Source organism: Cucurbita maxima, unplaced genomic scaffold (assembly GCF_002738345.1).
Source record: "Cucurbita maxima cultivar Rimu unplaced genomic scaffold, Cmax_1.0 Cma_Scf00040, whole genome shotgun sequence".
In the NCBI taxonomy this organism is placed as follows: Eukaryota; Viridiplantae; Streptophyta; class Magnoliopsida; order Cucurbitales; family Cucurbitaceae; genus Cucurbita; species Cucurbita maxima.
In genome coordinates this window covers 1,482,244-1,504,034 of record NW_019272056.1, presented here as the reverse complement: position 1 = coordinate 1,504,034, position 21,791 = coordinate 1,482,244, and the positions used below count along the sequence as shown (strand labels likewise).

General features: G+C 33.6%; 1 protein-coding gene across 4 annotated transcripts; it reads left to right on the top strand.

Annotated features, from left to right (window-relative positions):
- The first annotated feature begins 4,397 nt into the window (after window positions 1-4,397).
- LOC111469401 (E3 SUMO-protein ligase SIZ1-like) lies at window positions 4,398-21,475 on the top strand. 4 transcript variants are annotated; one of them, XM_023114644.1, is made up of 17 exons: window positions 4,398-4,603; window positions 4,745-4,867; window positions 5,923-6,003; window positions 8,608-8,650; window positions 9,048-9,120; window positions 9,335-9,497; window positions 9,644-9,774; window positions 10,650-10,727; window positions 12,258-12,345; window positions 12,429-12,504; window positions 12,782-12,855; window positions 12,949-13,056; window positions 13,791-13,952; window positions 18,482-18,586; window positions 18,656-18,736; window positions 18,812-20,055; window positions 20,103-20,249. In XM_023114644.1, exons 2-16 carry the CDS (start codon window positions 4,844-4,846, stop codon window positions 20,027-20,029), a joined length of 2,505 nt encoding a protein of 834 aa, XP_022970412.1. In that variant the 5' UTR covers window positions 4,398-4,603; window positions 4,745-4,843; the 3' UTR covers window positions 20,030-20,055; window positions 20,103-20,249. The 4 variants fall into 4 exon arrangements, with proteins under 4 accessions (XP_022970412.1, XP_022970411.1, XP_022970409.1 ...); XM_023114643.1 differs by lacking the exon at window positions 20,103-20,249 and adding an exon at window positions 20,848-21,475 and having other exon boundaries at window positions 4,400-4,603; window positions 4,815-4,867; window positions 18,812-20,024; XM_023114641.1 differs by lacking the exon at window positions 20,103-20,249 and adding an exon at window positions 20,848-21,475 and having other exon boundaries at window positions 4,401-4,603; window positions 18,812-20,024.
- Window positions 21,476-21,791: the final 316 nt, after the last annotated feature.

The window sequence follows — 21,791 nt, the reverse complement described above, 5'->3', positions numbered from 1 at the left end:
GGATCGTGGATTAGATCCAATCCACTTTGAAAGTGAAAATCAAATACAAATATAAACACTTACGAAAGAAACCGAATCCAAAAGGTTTCAACCCAAAAAAAATGTGTTACAGCCCAAGTCCACCGCTAGCAGATATTGTCTGTTTTAGTTCATTACGTATCACTGTCAGCCTTACGATTTTAAAACGCGTATTTTAGAGAGCTTTCCACACCATTATAAGAAATGTTTCGTTTTTCTCACCAACCGATGTGGGATCTCATGATCCATCCCTCTTGAGGGCCTAACATTCTTGTTGCCACACCGCTAGTAGATATTGTCTGGCTGTGATACCATTTGTAATAACTCAAGCCCACTGCTAGCAGATATTATCCGTTTTGGTCCATTACGTATCGCCTTTAGCCTCATGATTTTAAAACGCGTCTGTTAGGAATAGGTTCCCACACCCTTATAAGAAATGTTTCGTTTTCCTCACCAACCTATGTGGGATCTCACGAACCATCCCTCTTGAGGGCCATCGTCCTAGTTGACACACAGTCAGTAGATATTGTCAAGCTCCAATACCATTTATAACAGCTCAAGCCCACCACTAGCCAATATTGTCTGCTTTGGCCCATTACGTATCGTCGTCAGCCTCACTAAAATTACATATAATCAACTCTACATGAACCATAACAACCAAGTTCACCGCTAGTAGATATTGTTTACTTTGACCTGTTACGTATCGATGTTAATCTCACGATTGTAAAACGCGTCTACTACGGAGATATTTTGCACACTCTTACAAGAAATGTTTTACTCCCTTCTCCAATCGACGTGAGATTTTAACAATTTAGATCAAATCATTTGTGGTAATTACAAAGTGAATCGTCTCAATATTGTTATTAGGATAAAACACTCAACCTTATCTATATTATTATAGATCATTTATGAGATCCCACATCAGTTGGAGAGCTTAACGAAACATTCCTTATAATGGTGCGGAAATCCCTCTCCTTAGTAGATACGTTTTAAAATCGTAAGGCTAACGGCAATACGTAACAGACAAAAACAGACAATATCTACTAGGGGTGAGTTTAGACTATTACACCATTTAAGTTATTGTTTGAACATGATACCCTCGTATGTTTCGATAGTTTCGTACTTAACTCCACTCTACATTTCTTTCCTTTTTATTTTTTCTTTCTCGGGTTTGTTTTCATACTAACCTTTATTCCACGTGTACTATTCTAATACAAAGAAATTAAAAATTTATAGTAAAAATAATCAAATATGGTTCTTACATTTTCTCTTTATTTATGTAACTTGGCCCATCAATGTCCCTTTCAACAAAGTTGGTATAAATACCTTTCTTCTTCCCCAAATTTGGTCACAAGTCAAAATAGTTGGGCGACCATAGTTTTAAATAAATAAATAAATAAATAAAATAAAATAAAATAAAAAATTTGAAAGTTTTATTTTTTTTTTATTTTAAAAAAATATTATTACATTTAAAAAATACTCTTAGTATTAATATATAAACAAAAATCATTAATATTTTTAATTTTTTTTTCTTGAACCTTTAAAAATTAAATTGATTTCTTTAATTTTTTAATAAAAAGTTTAAGAAATTGTCATTTCTAAGTATGTCTAAAATTTTAAATAATTTTAATAATTAAATAATCAATTTCTTTGAAGTTTTCTTAAACGAAAAAACCCAATTTTAATTTTTTTTTTTTTTTAAGTTCTCTTGTTTTTTTCCTCAAATTTTTCAACCACCAAACATAATAAAAAACGTCTAGCTAAAATATAAAATCCCATAATCTCAATAAAAAAAAAAAAAAAAAATCATTTTTGATGGCGGAAAACCGTCTTTCTTGACAACAACAAATGGACTGATTCGAACGGTGAGAAAAGATCATGGACCCTTAGAATTGGTGTAGTCGTTTAATATATTATATCCCGTAACGTCGTTTCAGATCATGGATCAAGCCAAGTATCACATCTTCTTCTACCCATCCTGTATATTGTCCTTTTTGTTCTGTCTTGGAATACAAATTTTTTTAGTAAACGAGATTTTACTAAAAAAGTTCTTCATATTCTTATGTGAATTTGATATAACAGGTGAGAAACAACTATTTTTCAATTAAAACAAAATTCTCTTTTGCGAGAACCGTAAGTATAACGTCACTATATTATATATAACAGAACCCTTTTTTTTTAAGACTCATTCGTTAGTAGTTAATAATACGAGTGATTATAGATTTAGATTCTATTCCTGATAGGAAAGAGCAGTAAATAGAAAAAACTAATTAAGGCCACCATAAAAAGAGTTTAAAATATATAATTAAATTTTCAAAAATCAACTTTTTAAAAAAATTTAAAAACATCTTTGAACTAATTTTTTTTGAAAAAATATTCATGAATTTTAAATAAAATAATATTTTTTAAAATTTCATAGAATTTTTAAATATAGAGCCGTGAGTACTTTTTGATTTTTTTTTTTTTAAATAAAAGGATATTGGAAGGTATTTTTGAAATTTTGTTAAAATTTAAGAGTATTATTTAAACTTTTAAAAATTTAAAAATATTTTTAAAATAAAATAGATAGGTAGGGGTATTTTTATCCAATGAGCATAAATCTAAAAATAAAATATGCATTTATTTTAATTATTTTGCGAGAGAATTATTTATAATTCACTAATAATTATTCGAATTTCCACGTGTTGGGAGAAAAATACAAATCCATTCCGTTATTCTATTCTTGTGTTCACATGTGAATAATACACCAATCTACGGCCGCGACAATTCCACGTCGACAGGGGTAGTTTGGTAATTTTGTGAGCCCAGATTGAAAATTTCCTTTTTTTCTTTCTGAAAAAAAAAGATTCGATATAGATTAAAGGCGCATTTAAATAGTGGGGTACTCCTAACTTTCCTGTCCAGTTTTTATTTATTTTATTTTTAAAGCTTTTAAAAAATTATTGACCGTATTTTAGGAAATTTAATTGGTTGGTAAATTTTAATTTTAAATTACAATATATATATATATATATATTAGTTTTTATAAATTAATTGTTTAGAAGTTTATAGGATTTAAATTAAGTTATTTCTTTAATTTAAATTATTGGAAACAAAATTTTTATAAAATAATTATGAATAAAAGGTTAAAGTTCATTTAACCAATTTTAAATATAAACCAAATTAAAAAAAATTATATATGAAATATTAACATTATTAATTAATAATTGTTAATATTTTTAATCAATTATAATTTTATAGTTTTAATATAATACGTACATGTTTTACTATTTTTGTTAATTAAATTATAATTTAATTATAGGTAGGAGTGATAATTAAATAACTTAATTTAATTAAATAATTAAATAAATATAAACTAATCAGAATAATAAAATAGTATATTATAGCAAATTTTAATAAGTCTAAATAATATATTAATATTTAATAATTAATTTAACGATATACTTTTACGTTTCAAATATTAAAATCTCATGTTGAATTTTAAATTCCTAACAATAATATCCCATATTTGAAAAGTGAAACCGAATTAAAATTTTTTAATAATAATTTTATTTATTTATTTTTAATTAACTAAAAATAATATTTGGGTGAGAAATAAAATTAATAAATAATTAAAAACAATAAGGTGATGCAAATTAAATCATTTGAAATGTATTTACAAACTCTAATCTCCCTCATTTCCACACAGAATAATAAATTAAAATAATCTAAATAAAATAATAATATATAAATATTAAAATATAAGTTTTCAACTTTATATTATATTTTTGTTTACCTTATTTCCACACAGAATAATAAATTAAAGTAATATAAATAAAATAATAATATATAAATATTGAAATTTAAGTTTTCAACTTTATATTATATTTTTGTTTATCAAATATTATTAAATTTATTAGAATTTTTTATCTTTTTAGTTAAAAATTATATTGAAAAAATAAAAATCTTGATAGGGAATTTTCAATGGTTGGATTGAAATATGATGGGAGGATGGAGATAGAAAAGGCTTACTCGTCTTGGTTTAAAAATATTAAAATAATTCTATATTTGTATTAAAATATTTTGGATTAAACTAAGTAATAAAATTATTTACTTTTGTTCATTTTTTTGTGCAAAATAATATTTCATTAAAAAAAAAATCAATTATTTGATTCGAAAATGTGCCCGGCTGGTTATTGATTTTAGGGAAAAATCGTGCGTACAACATGTAGAGAAGTTTGATGACGTGGCACAATAAGAAGCATTCTTCTACACGTTATCTTCAAATCTGAGCCGTCGAATTAATTTTATATAAGAAATGATAAATGATTAAATAAGTTTAACGAAATGAAAAATTACTTACGAGCACAGCGTATCGCAGCCCGGACATGTTCTCCGTCATAAACCGGAATGGATAATCGCCGATGAGTCCGAACTTTGTAATTGGAGGGGGATTGGTTCTGGTTGGGGTTTCGGTCAAAAAGAAACACTAGCGTTAAAGGACAGGTTCGAGTGGAGAAGTCGGCGTGGGCGACCCGAGCGTTTCTTCATCAATATACGGATTTCAATTCTTCTTCCACTTTGTAGAAATCCAATTTTCCTTTAGGTAACTTTGCAATCTGATTTTACGCTATCTATTACTTCAATTGATTGGTGGCTTGTTTTTTTTTTAATCAATTATGCTTGAATTTTGTATGTGAATCTGATTTTGTATTCATTTTGGTTGTTTTCATGAGATCAATCGCAGTTTTGAGGACCATGCGTTGTTGGTGTGTGTTGAGTTGCTGATAAAATCGTCTTTTGGCTCATCATCGTTGGGGATTTTGCGGGTTGTTGCTTGGAAGAGATGGACTTGGTTGCTAATTGCAAGGTACCTGATAATCCTGGGTTTTAGTTCAATTTGTATTGTTTCAGTGCATGTTGTAATTTTTATGACTGGTAATTTGAATTTGGGGATACTCTACTCATTTGCCTTGTCACTTGGCTTGCTTCTGGATTTGTTGCTGTAATGTAAGGTTAACGTCGACTTTTGGCTCTAAAATGTCGTTTAGCCATATTCCTAGGGGATTTGCTCCTCTGGGTTACTTTTTTTTCTTCTTTATTCTCTGTTGGCTTGAGATGATTGGGATGGCACAAGTTTAACTTAGAGTTTGTTTTTTACATTTGTCTAATTACGCTCTTGATGTTTACTGTGATTGCTGAACACTGTTAAAATTCCTTGAATTCAATCAAGTGGCCAGCCTTTTGAGTCATTGAGTCTTTCAAGCTCCCATCTCACTTGGATTACTGTTGAACTATTTTTTACTATCAAATTTAAATGTAATATTGTTGATTAAACTATAGCCTTGAGTGTTGAACTAAGAGATTAAAGAAAGTTAGATTGACTTTCGTTTTTTATAATGAACAAAATAGGTATAGCAGGGTTTGGCCAGTTGAGTATTTAGCAAGAATTACTGTAGTTTGATTAGGTAGTTGTAATACCATTCCATCTAACTGCATCATTTTTTCAGGCCATTTATATTTCAATGCAGTATAGGATTGCAAAGTTCAGAAGAGAAGAAGTCTAGTTTTAGCTTAAATTGAATGCAACTCATCTAGAACAATACTTTAATCTTCCATTGTATAAGATTGAACACATGTTTATGATGTTAGTCTTAGTTGTCCAAAAGTCCAGTTTTTCATTTTCGTTTTCTATTTGCTGGTTTATCTTCTTCATAAATTTCAAACTTCTAATTCATCATTTAAGAAACTCCAAAATTAGCATTACTAATTAAATTTGATTTTTTGGTGGTTGTAACTTTGATTAGACAGAGTACATCTTTATCCTTCCTTGCATTGATTTTATTAGATCAATTTGGATATTATGAAGAAATTTTAATGCTACTGATTTGATTTCTACTTGTGATGTTTCATTTTCACTTGTAGGATAAATTGGCTTATTTTCGAATAAAAGAGCTCAAGGATATTCTCACTCAACTAGGTCTCTCAAAGCAAGGAAAGAAGCAGGTGAATTGTCTGAATGTTGAATGTTATTTTTTATTTTGATGAGAAACAGTCTTGTTGAGAAAAATGTAAGTAATACACAAGAAGACAAAGAGGGTTGAGGTGAATACAAAGGTCCAAAAGACAAGAAGAAAGCTATTATAAGAAGTCCTAATTGTTGGTTTCAGCATCATTATCTTGAACATGTTGTTTGATTCAAATTGTATAGTGGTACATTGGCAAACGTCTGATGGTGGTTTTTGACTTTTTCTACTTCTTGCGCAGCATGGTGCATGAACATATTTCATTTCTGCTGGAGTCTGGATGTCACTCAAAAAAAAAAAAAAAAAAAAAAAAAAAAAAAAAAAAAAAAAAAAAAAAAAAAAAAAAAAAAAAAAAAGCTATACAAGGTTTTTTATGGTGCATGATAGGAAAATGTAAATTAAAATTTTATTTATAAAAAAATACAGAATTATGAACAACGCTTTGTAAAATTTTGTTTATCTTTAGAGAAATGAGGGTTTTTGGTTATTTCTTCATTTATTTACGAAAGTCTTTTTTGAAAAAAAAGAAAAGAAAAGAAAAGAAGTTGAGGTTGTGAGGGAGCCTTTTTGACGAGGCACACTTTTCTAAAGCACGGTTTGGTGATTTGTTAAAGTTGTATTGTTTATACAGACGTTGAGGTTAGTTGGGGGAACTTTGGTTTGTCTAAGAAAGCACAATATCTTTGATGAGCCTATGCCAACCAGATATAGGTCTTTTAGGTTGTCACTTGGAATAAGAAAGTAGAATTCTTCTGGCAAGTAGGTACTGTGTCTTCTTAGGGGGCTTTTGTATTAAATTCGAAGAATGGGATTAAGAGTCCTTGAGTGAATTTCTGTTATTCCTAACTGTTGAGGCTGGATTAAAATTTCATAATCTTCCATAACTCTAGGAAGGAGGTTTTGCAATCCTTATGGGAATGCATGTGAGGATTTCGTTTGTTGTACCATAAATTCTTGAATTGAACTGAACTGAAGGTATGGGATATATTATTGAAGTCAAAAGATTATCTTGGGTTTCTGCCAGCAGCATTCACTTGCTCATCTTGGATTCAATTTATGTTCCTAAGTCCTTTGATAAATCTAGACTTCTAATGAACTACAAAGTTCAAATTCATGAATGCTTCAATTAGAAAGTTGTAATTATGTACTTTCCGGATGGTGACTTCCTTTGTCCAGCAAAGAAAACAAAGATGTAGTTGTTAGGCCATAGACTTGTTCAAATTTTTATGCTGCAGTGCGGGAGAAAGATAGAATCGTTGGAGACGTAGAAACCACCAAATCTATTATCTTCAGTGCAGTGAAATGGTTGTTATAATAAGACAAATTTTCCCTATATTTTTGGTATATGCCTACTCTGCTCTCAATTAAGTTAACCTAAACTAAGATAGATTGACAGGTCAAATTTTATAATTAAAAAATTTGCCCCCAGCATTATGAAGTAATACTAAGTACAAAGATCCATTAAGATAATCTCGTTCTGATATACAACGAACATTTTTTTTAATTATTGCCCATATTTTCAATATAGAACAATTCTTGTTAAATTGGTTATCTTAACGATACATTTCTTTTTTCATATTTCAAAAAATTAATTTCTTATGGTTACCCTCCTTTCAGTATGCCTAAACTCTCCTTTATTTCTTCAATGTAAAGAACTGAATATTAGTAAACCTTTATTGAAGGAGTCTCTTGTTTGAGTTGGTTGGTGATGGTTCCTTCTGGAAAATTTTCTTTTCCGTTGAAGAGTACTTTTGACGAAAATTCTTCCTCTTGTGGTTTGTATGATAGCAGGACAGCTTCAGCTTCTGGGAGAAGGGAGTCGTGACAAGAGTTGTGTGACTTGTTAGGACTTTATAACAATCCTTAGTGCATTAGTGGGAATTTAAATGTAGTTAGATGAGTTTATAAGAAGTTTGTTGAAGTGGTGTTGATTTGGGGGGGGGGGGGGGGGGGGGGGGGGGGGGGGGGGGGGGGGGGGGGGGGGGGGGGGGGGGGGGGGGGGGGGGGGGGGGGGGGGGGGGGGGGGGGTGGCTGCACTGTTATTTGTTCTGGTTGATTTTATTGTAAGCTCAAAGGTTTTATGGTTTGTTTTGATCTTTTGTTTTATTGGCTTTTAGTTTGGTTTCTTCTTCGTCGAATTAACTGCCATTTGACTTTTCATTTTATCAATGAAAAGTTCCTTCTTCTTTTGTTTGTTTGAAATGAAGTTTACCTGCTAGCACAGGACATATGAAAAAGTTTAACAAGCTTGTCCCCGAGCTCTCTCTCGATGATATTCCCCTGTCAAATGAATGCCCTTCAATAGTCGAGTAAAAGGTCTGCGAGTCTTAGGTTTACAACCCAACTGGAAATTGAAGTCCTCATAATTACTTGATTTTTGGGAGAATTTGATATCCATTCGTTCTTTTTTGTACACTGACTTCTCTTACTGCAAATATCTGTGCCAAAGAGGAAAGACTAGAAAAGTTCAACGACAATATGATTCCATGCTTATCAAGTTCAGTTGTGCGTTGGTATATATTCTTTTGCATTACAAGTTGCAATATGAGTTGTGTTGTAGTGATTGTCCTGCATGTTTTTGTAGGACCTTGTTGAGCGGATACTAGCCATTCTTTCTGATGAACAAGGTAAGAACTATAAATTTTGATAATATTCTTCTTTATAACCGCACTTAAGTACAATCGACCCTTATAGGGTCCCTTCACTCATGAATGAACCTTAATACACTGGATTCTATTTCATAATTCTTCGGCTGGAATACGTTGAAGGCCTTAAATATGTGCAATTCTGTTATGTTGATTGTTCCATTTTGCATGTCTTGGTTGAGAGTTCAATATATGAATGTTAAGGTCTTGTGTTCAATTTTTTTGGTTAACTAAACCAAAAATTCTTTGGTTTCTCCTGGTATTATGCATTGATGACTCCATTGTTTTACATCTGTGAACTTAAGTTTTAGCTAGTTTATAGCTTGGTAAGACCTGTGTTTTCTGTATAATCAATATCTCTTGCAATTATTTGTTTCAGTTTCAAAAATGTGGGCAAAGAAAAATGCTGTTGGAAAGGATCAAGTGGCAAAACTAGTTGAAGACACGTACAGGTTTGTCTTCTGGTGTCATATTTTTCTTCCAGGTTTTTCTTGACAAATTTCGTTTAATTCAATAATTATTCACATGTTTATGTTTCATAAATATATCATATCTTGCATTCACTCAAGTAGTGCTTTCTTTTTCACATTTTTTTATTCCTTTTGTATGCCCAACTGTCATCTTTTATTTGTTTCATCTTCTTACTTATGTGATTTTCTTACACAGAAAGATGCAGGTTTCTGGGGCCACGGATTTAGCTTCTAAGGGTCAAGGTGTCTCAGACAGTAGTAATGTGCAGGTAAAAGGTGAAACAGATGATTCTTTGCAATTAGATACAAAGGTTCGATGTCTCTGTGGAAGTGCTTTGCAAACAGAATCAATGATTAAGGTCTATCAAACCATTCCTTTTATGCGTTTTTCCTCATAAGTTCCTCCATGTTTTTATTTATTTATTTATTTTGATCCCATTCATGGTTCCATCTGCCTTGAAACATCAGTTACTTTTGTTCACCAGTCGTCTTTTGTTTTTGGCAGTGTGAGGATCCACGGTGCCAAGTATGGCAGCACATTAGTTGTGTTATAGTCCCAGAGAAACCTACGGAAGGGAATTCACCATACCCTGAACACTTCTATTGTGAGATCTGTCGACTCAATCGTGCAGACCCGTACGTATCTACTACAGTTGTATTTCATTTAGACTATTGGGCTTCGTATGAAAAAATTTAGTTTATAGGCTTCTTAGTTGTGGAATTAGGGGGTACAGAATATATGTTTGCATGTGTTTTGTAATCCATTCCAATAATTATTTTCTTTTATTTTGTCCTTCCCATGTGAATATCCATATGGATTTGTGCAATAGAGGGTTATGAGGCTTGTTGTTTGCTTGAAAGTATCTTCTCCCTATGATTTGATATTAAGAAGTACAAACACTTCAGTTTTGCTAGTGTGTCCGTGTCACTCCAACACTTGCTGGACATGTATCAAATACTTGTTAGTGCAATAAATATGTTAGACACTACAAAGTTAAGTAGGTCCAACATTTACTAGACATGCATCGAACACTAGTTAAGTATACTAAATAGACACATATATGACAAAAATAATAAATTTTGAGCGTAAAAGACATCAAACTAATTTTTAAGCATATAAATGCATAAACTCATTGACTTTGATCTTTCATCGGGTATAAAAATGATATGTATTTGAAAAAATTTATATTTTAATAAGCATGTTCTTGTTGTGTCCATGTCCTAGATTGTAAAAAAGCACGTGTCAGCATGTCCATATTGTGTTATAAGTAGCTTATGTTGTCAACATAAACTGGCTTTATAGGAAGCAGAAATATTTGAAAATGAAATATTAAAAATACTTCGGTGAAGGGCATGATTATACAAGAACAGTCTAATTAGGATTGGATCAGTTTACAGTAACCTGTATGTTCATTAAAGCAATTATAAACAGTTTCTAATAAGAGTTAATTAACTAATGTTGTTTTGTTTTCTTCTTTGATGATGTATTTTCTAATAATTCTTTTCTACAGTTTTTGGGTTTCAGTTGCACATCCTCTGTTTCCCGTAAAGCTGATAACCACAATGTCTACAAACATTCCAACGGATGGGTGAGTTCACATTTATTGACTTCTGATTCAGGATATTCTGTATCCCACATCTCCGGAAAAGAAAAAGAAACCTGAAAGCACCGTTTTTATGTGTGGATACAATTGTTAGTTTAAGTTTAAGTAGTATGCCATTTCTGCTGTTTCTTTTTGGTGTTGACTCGGTAACATCTCTTGAAATTATTCAGTTCATGATATCTGTGGACTAATTTGAGCGCTCCCTTGTAACTTCACTTAGCCACTGGTTTAGGCTATCCTCTCCTTGTTTTTGCAGATTTCATTATGATAGTGAAATGTCCTGTTTCTTTTCAAAAAAGTTTAGATGATTATATTTACATTTTAAGAGTTGGAAGTAACTTAAACGAATGGATGAAGGATCAAATGCTGGAGACGATTATCTCAATTACTGAAAAGTGCAGTTTCTTTGATCTACACTTGAACTGGGTGCTTTCTCTTTTTTGTTTTATCCATCTGATACCTGATGGAAGCAGTTTCCCTGGCAGAAGTTCTGATGTCTTTTTTGCTATTAGTTTTTGAATTATTCTTAGTTTTATGATTTAGGGAAATTTTGGAAGTGTTTTTGCCGCCCCTTTTGCTTTGAGAGGATATTTCTTTGATCCATCTGGACACTTTGAATTGTTAGAATGTTACCTTTTTGGAAAATAAAATTTGGCTTTTGATGTTCTAAAAAGAAAATCGCCCATCCTATCTAAATTCTTTCTAAGTTCAAATGAATCTGCATAATATCTTATTAGTTCACAGCCAGAGTTTATCTACTTTGAGCTGAAGTAAGCTGCTACATGGGTGTGAACTGCTGAATTATGTGTGAATAACTGGATGTGTGTGTGATTGGCTTGATTGCTGCACGCAAACAACCTGTTGGTAGGGGTCTGTGCTCAGATGGACTTGTAGCGAAGATAAAGATGTTCATTTTTTTTGTTCAATTCTTGCTCTTGCGAAATTGTTACAGTCGATTAAAATTTTATCTTATTTGACCAACCTAAAGCATTTTATATGCCATTAAGAAATTCTTTTTGGGTTTATATATCCAAAGAGGTTTTTGAGGCTTTTGGTACAGTACCAATGCTTTCATCATTTGGTAGTTCAGTTACAACAGCAGGTTTTTATCATAGAGGAGGTGATGAGTTATTATTAATTTTTTGGGCTTAAGGAACTGAGCTCGTGTCAACTTTGTTTTCTTTGGAACAAAGTAAGTTTCCAGGTTAAGAATTTGGGAGACCATTTAACATTATTAGTTATGTTTGCAGACAAAGTATTTGGTCTTTGAGCCTACATTACTTAATGTGGAAGTTTCATAGGCATATCTTTATTTTTACATTTCTACATTCACATTATTGCTTTACTTGCTTTTGATCTTGGACATACACTTTTGATTGCTGATGTATGAACTATGCATGTGGTACCCCACCACTTTTATTTCAGTTTTAATGTTGCACTTTTCCTCACATTCCAGATCGTATATAAAATGGTTTTCTGTATTTTGAATGATGGGGCTCTTGTACAAATTTGTAGTACAAATCCAATGCAGAGTGTGGATAGAACGTTTCAACTCACGAGGGCAGATAAGGACCTACTTTCTAAACCGGAATACGATGTTCAGGTTGGTTGGCACATCATATTATTGAATCTTTTTCCCTGTAAACTGATTGATTTCTTGAACTGAGTATGTCTTTATTATGTTAGGCCTGGTGTATGCTTTTGAATGATAAAGTTCCATTCAGGATGCAATGGCCTCAGTATGCAGACTTACAAATTAATGGTATGTTATTATTATGTTTTTTTATAAGAAAATTAAGGCTATGTTATTAATTTGTCGCTCTATGTATCAAAACTGTAATAGCCAGTTTTGTGATTGTACTTATCTATTTATGTATCAAAACTATAGTTGCCAATTTTGTGACTGTACTTATCTATCATATTTGTAACTATGTTCTTGGTAAATTAGTTGTTGCATTATGCATGTATGATTGAGGATCTCTACTATGCAGTAGGACACTTCATTTAGTGTTGAGGAACAAATTTTAATGGCTTCACAGGTTTGGCTGTTCGTGCCATTAATAGACCCGGCTCTCAACTTTTGGGGGCTAATGGTCGTGATGATGGCCCAATTGTAAGTTCTTATTAAATTTCACATTTCCTATTTTCTACTGGAACAATTATATTTTCTCCAACACCTATCTTTCTGATACCTTTGTTCTGTCAGATCACAGCATGCACGAAAGATGGAATGAATAAGATAACATTAACAGGATGTGATGCTCGAACTTTTTGTTTAGGGGTTCGAATTGTGAAACGACGCACTGTTCAACAGGTTACTTTTTTTGGATCAATGAAATGCTCGGTTCTCTATAAAAAAATAATTTTTTTGGGAACCATTGTTGTTAAATGTTTGACTAGGTTTTGGATTCTTTTTTATATCATTTTGGAGCACCTTTTTTATTTTCAGCTATATTTAGAATACATTTTTTTAGTGGCAGTTTTCTAAGACAAGTACTTTATTCTTATACATTGCGTCATTTCTTGTTCTGTATGCATCTCCATAGAACTGAACTTACCTTTCTCATTAAGTTACTAATTTCTACAGCCATAAGAAAATTTTGTAAGGGGGGACGGATGGTGATGACGGCTTCTTGGGTAGATGGGTTTTGGTTACTAATCCTTTACCTGGTGGTGGTTTAGGCATTGAGATTATATTTATAAGAACGTTGCTATTAGGAAAGTGGTGCTTGAGACTATCTTGAGGGATAAGCATTTTGGGCATTATTTGTGAGAGGTAGATTGAAATTGGGTGCGTGAGAGAGGGAGATGGCTGGAAATAGAAGGCTAAAAAAGAATGTTGGAGTTTTTTCTCACATTATAAAGGAGGGGAGTTGGACATGTTACAAATGCACATGTTTGTATTGTTTTTCATTTCTACCTTTTTTGTCTATTACAAATGTTGGCTTTTGTTATCACTAGTATCTCATTTCTACCTTTCTTTTTAATTATTATTATTATTTTTTTATCTCTATGCTCGTTTGTTTACATGTGTTTTTTCTTCTTTAGATTCTAAGCATGATTCCTAAGGAGTCAGAGGGTGAACGTTTTCAAGATGCTCTTGCTCGTATTTGCCGTTGCATTGGTGGTGGGAACACTACAGATAATGCTGATAGTGATAGTGACTTGGAGGTTGTTGCAGAATTTTTTGGGGTTAACCTACGCTGTCCTGTAAGTCTCGTGCCATTTACTGAAAGACGTTAGTCTTCTACATCGTATTATCATCCTTATCATTTGAGATATTTGTGAGAAGGGGGAGAAGTGTTTCTCAAGCCTTTATATATTATGCTTATCGCCTATTCTTTTTCTCTTTGAAATGTTAAACACTTTAAATTGGATCACCGGAGTTGGCTAATGAAATTCCAACAGAAGGGAGAGGATAGTCAAACCCCAAAAGATCACTAAAACTAAGAGAATTCAGACTATCACTATTTTGTTTATTTGGTAAGAAACTTAGCTTTCATTGAAAAAAAAAAAAATGAAAGAATGCATGAGTGCATACAAAAAACAAGCCCACCAAAAAGGATCCAATACAAGCTACAAGAATGGACTTCAATCTATAAGAGACTATGACCAAGCTGGTAGTTATAAAAAGTTCGATTAATGAACATGCATAAAGAAGAATTAAATGTAGCTCCTTCTAAGATCACTCAACCCCTCTAAAGATCCTATTATTCATTTCATGGAAATTCCTCACAAAACAGCAAAAAACAAAAAGCTTGATTCAAAACTTCCCCTCTTATCCAAAAAAGGAGGGTGCAAGAGAGCCTCCTCAAACTAAAAACCAACTCTGTTATGAGCTCACACAACTCCAAAAGACCTGGAAAACTGGCTTCAAAAGGTGACGAACTTTGACTATCATTGTTAAGAGTAGCAATGACATAAAATCTGCACCAAATAGGCAACAAAAAATGAATTCATCCAGTGACAAAAAAAAAAAAAAAAAAAAAAAAAAAAAAAAAAAACCTTTTCCCAATTGTTAAAATTATTATTTTCTTTCAAATCACATGCTCCTGAAGAAAGCTCTCATACGTTGTACTGGATTTTTGTTTCTTCTTTAAAATGACAATCCCAAGTGAATATCAAGAGTCGGGTTTTATCAATTGGGAGGGTGCTGTGCCAGTTGGTAAAAGCATGAGATTCCACATTCGATCAATAAAGTGGCATTCCAAGTTCAAGAAAAAATGGCTTTGAGATTTAGCTTCCTTTTCACAAGGGAACACTGTTTGGAGGGAGAAGGGTGCGACAAGGGAGTCTTCTTTGGATATTGTCGTGCTTGTTAATTCCCACATATATAAGTTCCCACAAGTAGAATTTTACCTTTTAGGGTATGTTGGAGGACATGCTGATGAAGGAACATTTCTTCGTTGTCAAAAGGAAGTTGAATAGGTGTTCTCTTTTTCGATCTTGACAATGCTACAGACAGCGATTATATGAAGGAAAATGCATTCTTATTGGGAGCTTTTGCAAAAGAATCCAATTGGATGGACAAGGTTTCACTCTCAAACAAGAAGAAATTAGAGTGCTGCTCTCTTTAGTCTTCCCTCATTTATTCTGCTTCCTTAGTTGACAAGGGTATTCCAAGGAGAGTAATTTGTTCAACTGTAGAGGTTTCCAAAAAGTGAAATTTTTGGGGGAGAATTTGATTCTAATCAAGAATCCGTAGTTAGTCCAAGTAGTAATCTCAGTTGGAGTTCATGAAAAGATCTCAATGAACGAGCTATTGAAGGATCTCTTTGTAATTTTTTTCAAGAAGAAATCAATCCTCTTTTGAAGAATGTCTTTTGTTGCCTTCATCTCTTCTTCATGAGGATGCATTAGAAGATAAAAGACAAATTCAATCATCAAACAATAAGCTCTTAAACTTTACAGAAACAAAAGTCATTTTGGCCGTAAAGAATTTTGGATCTAATCAATCACTCGGTTCCGATGAATACATGATGAAGTTCTACATCTTTAGAGGATTTGAGGGGGAGCTTATGATGTGTGGCCCCTTGCTAGGTTCTATGGCTCTCTCTGGGCCTCGATAACAAAACTTTTTTGTGTAATTATTTCCTAGGTCTTATTCTTCCTGATTGGAGTCATTTCCTTTAATTGGACTCCTTTTTTGTCTCCACGACAGAGTTCGATAAAAAAATATTGGAACATCCTTAAAAAAGACATTATTAGAGTGTTCCAGGATTTTTTTTAAGACCTGAATCATAAATACAAGCTTAAACGAAATATACCTCTTGCCTTTACAAGATCATAGCTTGAGTTCTTTGTGAAACGTTAAAAAAGCTCTTCCCTACACCATCACTAAGGATCAATATTCATTTGGGGATTGTGAACGAAGTTGTGGGGGAGTGTGCCAAAAGGAAGAAAATGGCCCTGTGGTTAAGCTTGACATCAAGAAGGCCTTTGGCAACGTTGAACTGACTTTTCTACCCCTGTGACTAAAAGCTCTGGTGAAACATGTAGAAAATGGATCAAAGGATGCATGCATATCCTTGCCAAATTTCTCCATCGTTATTAATGGCTGCCCTAGTGGGTAGACACATGCCCAAAGAGGCCTCAAGCAAGGTGACCCACCCTCTCCTTTTCCTTTTGTCTTTATTTTTTCACAAGAAACATGAGGTATAAGCATAAATTAGAGTCAAATCCTTTTTGTCATTATTATGGATTTGTTTTTTTCCCCATAAGAAACATGAGGTACAAGTATAAATTAAAGCTGAATCATTTTTCCATGTTAGATGTGTCTGGCAGAGATATGTTTGAAAATGCTCTATACACATGTTCGACATATGAACACGTGTATGCGTTTTTTTAATTAATTATTTATTTATTTATAAAATTACATCCAAAATATCACATTGAAAACCCAAACCTCTCAAGCAATCAATGATGTCATGGGCAGAGGGGGTTGACGATGGTGTTTGGCGGCAGGGCGATGACAAAGTTCATCAGAGAGGGAAAGAGATTGAACAATGGTGGGGAGAAGTAGAATTTAGGAAGGGGGAATGGAACAGATTTGTGAGGGTTAATGCCTAATGGTTTTTTTTTTTAACAAATTTTATTTTATGGGGTTTTAGTGTGCTGTGGGATTTCGTCTTTATTGGTTTTGAGTGGGCTCATGGGCTTTTATGCACCGTTTAAATTTTAAACTTAATTCAATGGAGACATAATCTTCATTCACTTTTTATTATTATTATTTTTTTTTAATAAAAGATTTTCTTTATTTTTGTGTTAGAACTAAAAGTAATTTGGGTTATAATCTCTGAACAGTTTTTAACCTCTTCATCAATCAATGAAGTGTAAATTTTATTTCTTTTTTAATAAAGAAACTTCGTTCTTGATGGGCCTTTTTTTTCTTTCTCATTTCAGTTTGTAAGTTTTCTGGAAAATTGAAATTCCATATGAGAGAAGAGCTTCCAAGCTTCTTTGGTGGTAATCTTGGAAGAGGTTGCTACTGGGGAGTCTTTTTTGGATATTGTCATGCATGTTAATATCCTCATTTATAAGTTCACACAAGGAGAATTTTACTTGGGGTATCTTGGAGGACATGCTTATGAAGGAATTATTGCCACAATACTCTGATCATCTGCAAATAGGAGAACATTGTTCATGGATGGATATTTCATCAGTGGCAACTGTTCAAAAAGTACAACTAATCCTACTTCCCCTTCCTCTTTGTGGGATTATTCTGGGCTTTGGATGGTCTGTGGTTCTTCCCACTGATATAATGCTTGGTTATCCTTTGTAGTCTTTATTTGGTTGCTATAGAATGAGAGGAGGCACATAATTTTCCTGATAAGAAGACGTCAAAAATTCCTTTTGAATCTCTTTCTGTTTCGGCTTTATCATGGTGTAAAAATGTCTCCCCCTTTTGCAATCATGGCATGAGAACTCGTTTAATTAGTAGGAGGCTTTTGTAGCTTCCTCTTGATAGGGTTTTCACCTGTATAAATTCATCATATCAATGGAATTGTTTCTTGTCCTAAAACAAAATAGTGATAATAACAATTGATGATCATAATACGGAGATCTAATTTATCTTGGAAAATAGTTTGGAACCAAGTGACTGGTCTAGTGGATCATATAACCGTCTGGATATGGAGAAAAATGAAAAAGAATATGGTTCACGGTCATCTGAGTAGTGGTTCTGCTCACTTTTAACTATCAACTTTTTAATTACCTTTACCTTGGGCAACAAAGTCAATCATGTTGCAGTATTAAGCTTTTTTCATGCACCATATGTGTATACCACATTCCTCACAGTTTTGAAGAATATACCACATTTCAGATGGACTCTGAAGTTGCAAGGTCTAAGCTATTTTTGCAGTGTTAACTTAAGGACAACGAACGAATGTTACAGAGACTTGACATTGATTAGATGGTTTCACTGACTAAATTTTGGTTGTCAAACTGAAGTGAGTGTAATGGGATACCCATCAGCTTGTAATTTGGTCAATTCTAATTGGCTGACTACTGGGTATTACTGATGTGCATGCATATCCACTTCTACAGAATTATTTTTGTAAGGAACATTGTAGCAAGAATTACCTTTAATACTGTGCAATCAAGGAACTGAAGCTAGAGTGCGAACTCATTTTTCAGCTAGAATGTTCTTACATCTTTTTGGATACTGGCGCACCTTGTGTTGCATAAATCATTTATTGATAGTAATCTGCATTTTTCCTGTCTGTGCTTCTGTCCTCTAGATGAGTGGTTCAAGGATGAAGATTGCTGGACGATTTAGTCCTTGTGCTCATATGGGATGCTTTGATCTTGAAGTGTTCGTAGAATTGAATCAACGTTCAAGGAAGGCAAGTTGTTACATCAATTTCTGATGCAAATCTTGTTCTCATATTTAACTGTTTGTATTTTTACTGCAGTGGCAGTGTCCAATTTGTCTGAAGAACTATGCTCTGGAGAATGTTATTATAGACCCTTATTTCAACCGTATAACATCTATGGTAATGCCGTAGGCATTCTTCTTCTACATTTTTACAAAGAAATTGATTTAATGATACAATATTATGGTTGTACAGATGAGACATTGTGGAGAAGATGTTACAGAAATTGAGGTTAAGCCTGATGGTTCCTGGCGTGTGCGGTCAAGAACTGAAAGTGAGCGCAGGGAACTTGGTGAGCTTTGCCTGTGGCACTCCTCTGACGGCACTTCGTGTGTTACTAATGAGGAAGTTAAACCAAAGATGGAAGCATTGAAGCAGATAAAGCAGGAAGGTGGATCAGATCGTGGTCTGAAACTTGGCATCAGGAAGAATAGTAATGGATTTTGGGAAGTCAGCAGACCTGAAGATATCAATACTTTCACTTCTGGTAGTAGATTACCGGAAAATTATGGGGGTCATGACCAGAAGATTATCCCAATGAGCAGCAGTGCCACCGGCAGTAGGGATGGTGAAGATCCAAGTGTAAACCAGGATGGTGGTGTAAACTTCGATTTCTCTACCAATAATGGGATTGAGATGAATTCCCTGTCCTTACATGTTGACTCAGAGTATGGATTTACTGAACAAAATCCTATTGCTCCTGAAGGTGAAGTCATTGTTCTAAGTGATTCAGATGAAGAAAATGACATTTTAGTTTCCTCTGGAACTGTTTATCAGAGCAACCATGCAGATGCAGGTGAGATTTCTTTCTCCATGCCACCTCCTGGACTCGCTGATGCATATCCTGAAGATCCAACTCTATTATCGGCTGGAAATTCATGCTTGGGTCTTTTTAATTCCCATGACGATGAATTTGGCATGCCTGTTTGGTCATTACCCCCTGGAGCTCAAGGAGGTGCTGGATTCCAATTGTTTAGCTCTGATGCAGATGTATCAGAGGCTCTAGTTGACTTGCAACATGACTCCATCAATTGTTCCACCATGAATGGCTATTTAGCTACCCCAGAGGCAGCTATAAGTCCCGCTTCTCTTGTTCCAGGTTCTTCAATTGGTCATACTGATGGTGAAATGAATGACAGCTTGGTTGATAATCCATTAGCTTTTGCTGGTGATGATCCATCTCTTCAAATATTTCTTCCTACCAGACCTTCAGTTGCTCCTATGCAGTCTGATTTCAGAGACGAGGCTGATGTATCAAATGGTGTTCATACTGAAGATTGGATCTCTCTCAGGCTTGGGGGTGATGCAGGCGGTAGCAATGGGGGGGAGTCCACAGCCTCCAGGGGTTTAAATTCAAGACAGCATATTCCATCAACAGGAGGCGAAATCAATTCATTGTCTGATACTGGTTAGTTATTTTCCGTTTTCCCTCTTCTGTTGCATTTGTGAACATTGGTTAAATTCAATGATGGTTGCAGATCTGAAGAGTGTGAATGCGAATTGTAGTTACTGCAATGTTTTGCCTGAAAGTGTTTTATTTTCTTCTCGTTCCTGACTAATGTTTTGTAACTTTTCCTACAGTGAAAACTAAAAAAGGTCATCTATTTATTTATTTTCCTTTCTTTTGGACCTTGACTTCGCAGACCATGTTCATTTTCTTTTGGATCTAAGAACTTCTTAAGGTGCGAATTATTAATTTATATTTTTAGTAATTAGCAATTGACATCTTGAAAGATGGGAATGCGACAAAAACTGAGAAAGTTATTAATTAGAGGCACATTTCAACCAAGAGGTTAGAGGTTCAAAATCTGTCTCCGGTTTGTTAGAACTATTATTATTATTATTGTTATTTTGTGATTTTTTTTTAACAAAAGCATGCACATGCACATGCACAAAATTGGGTTCTTAATGATTTGTTTATGCATAACATATCGTTTTTTGGCCGTTTTTCATTATCTTGCTCATATACTATATTAATAATTTTAGAAAGATCATGCCCAAAAGATCTCTGAAATTATACTCGTGGAGAACCATTTTGCAACTCCCATTAGCCTTAGCAGAGGCTCTACTCCCCTTTGTATATTTCATCAGAATTAATGAAATCATGTTTTTGTAAACTTCTTTTAAAATCTACTACTGAATTCCAGCTGCTCTCGTTTCTGCATTTGTATTTATTCATAATTCTGATGTATTGTTGATTTTGAGGCTAACTAGTTATATTCTTGCATCAGCTTCTCTGCTTCTTGGAATGAATGATGTCAGACATGACAAAGCAAGTAGGCAAAGATCAGGTAGTCCTTTCTCATTCCCTCGCCAGAAACGTTCGGTCAGACAGCGGATGTTCCTTTCTATAGACTCCGAGTCAGAGTAGGCTTTGGACTTTAGGTGACCAAGAATTGTTACTGCTCTCATTTGAATTTTTTTCTGGGGATAGGCAAGACCGTACATATTCATTTTGGTCCATCTCATCTTCAAACTTCAAAGTATTTTCAATATTTTGTGGGAAAGAAAGTCGTTACACTCATTGTGCTCATAAGCGAGCCATCGTCGTGAAAAAAAACTAGCGAAAGGAATCTGGCCAGTCATTCGGGAAATAGGTAGATATGGGACATCTTACCCCAACATCAACTCTCTTCACTCCTGACGGCTAGTCCTGAGATGGCTGGCAGGCTGGTAGGATGGCTTGTGTGTAGTGTGCGGGTTAAACTGTACAGAGAGATGTGGTCACAAATGAATTGGGTAGCCGTCATGTAATACAAATTTTTTCCTCTACGATGAGAGCAATTAGCTGTAAATAGCTTTGATTGAGATTTAGTTTATTTATAGAAATTAATTTTACTCCAGAAAGCAAGTAATGTTTTACTTGGCCTAATCTTTTCTAGATTTTCGAAGGGTTGGCAAAGGTAAAGAGTGGATGCTTCTCTTTTTGTTGCTAATTGTTCGAAAATACTTCAATCATTTCATGGCCAATGAAAATCGTTAATGAATTCGTGTTTATATCTATTTTCTAGGTTGCTTCTAAATATATCTTTAAAAAAAAATCATTATGAGCCAATATGATGAACAGGAGTCTATGTCGTAAAAATAAGACCAACAACCCAATGATTCCCTCGAATGGAGGGTGAATGAAAATTCAAAATCTTTCAATAGTTGGGGCATGAAACACATCGGAGAT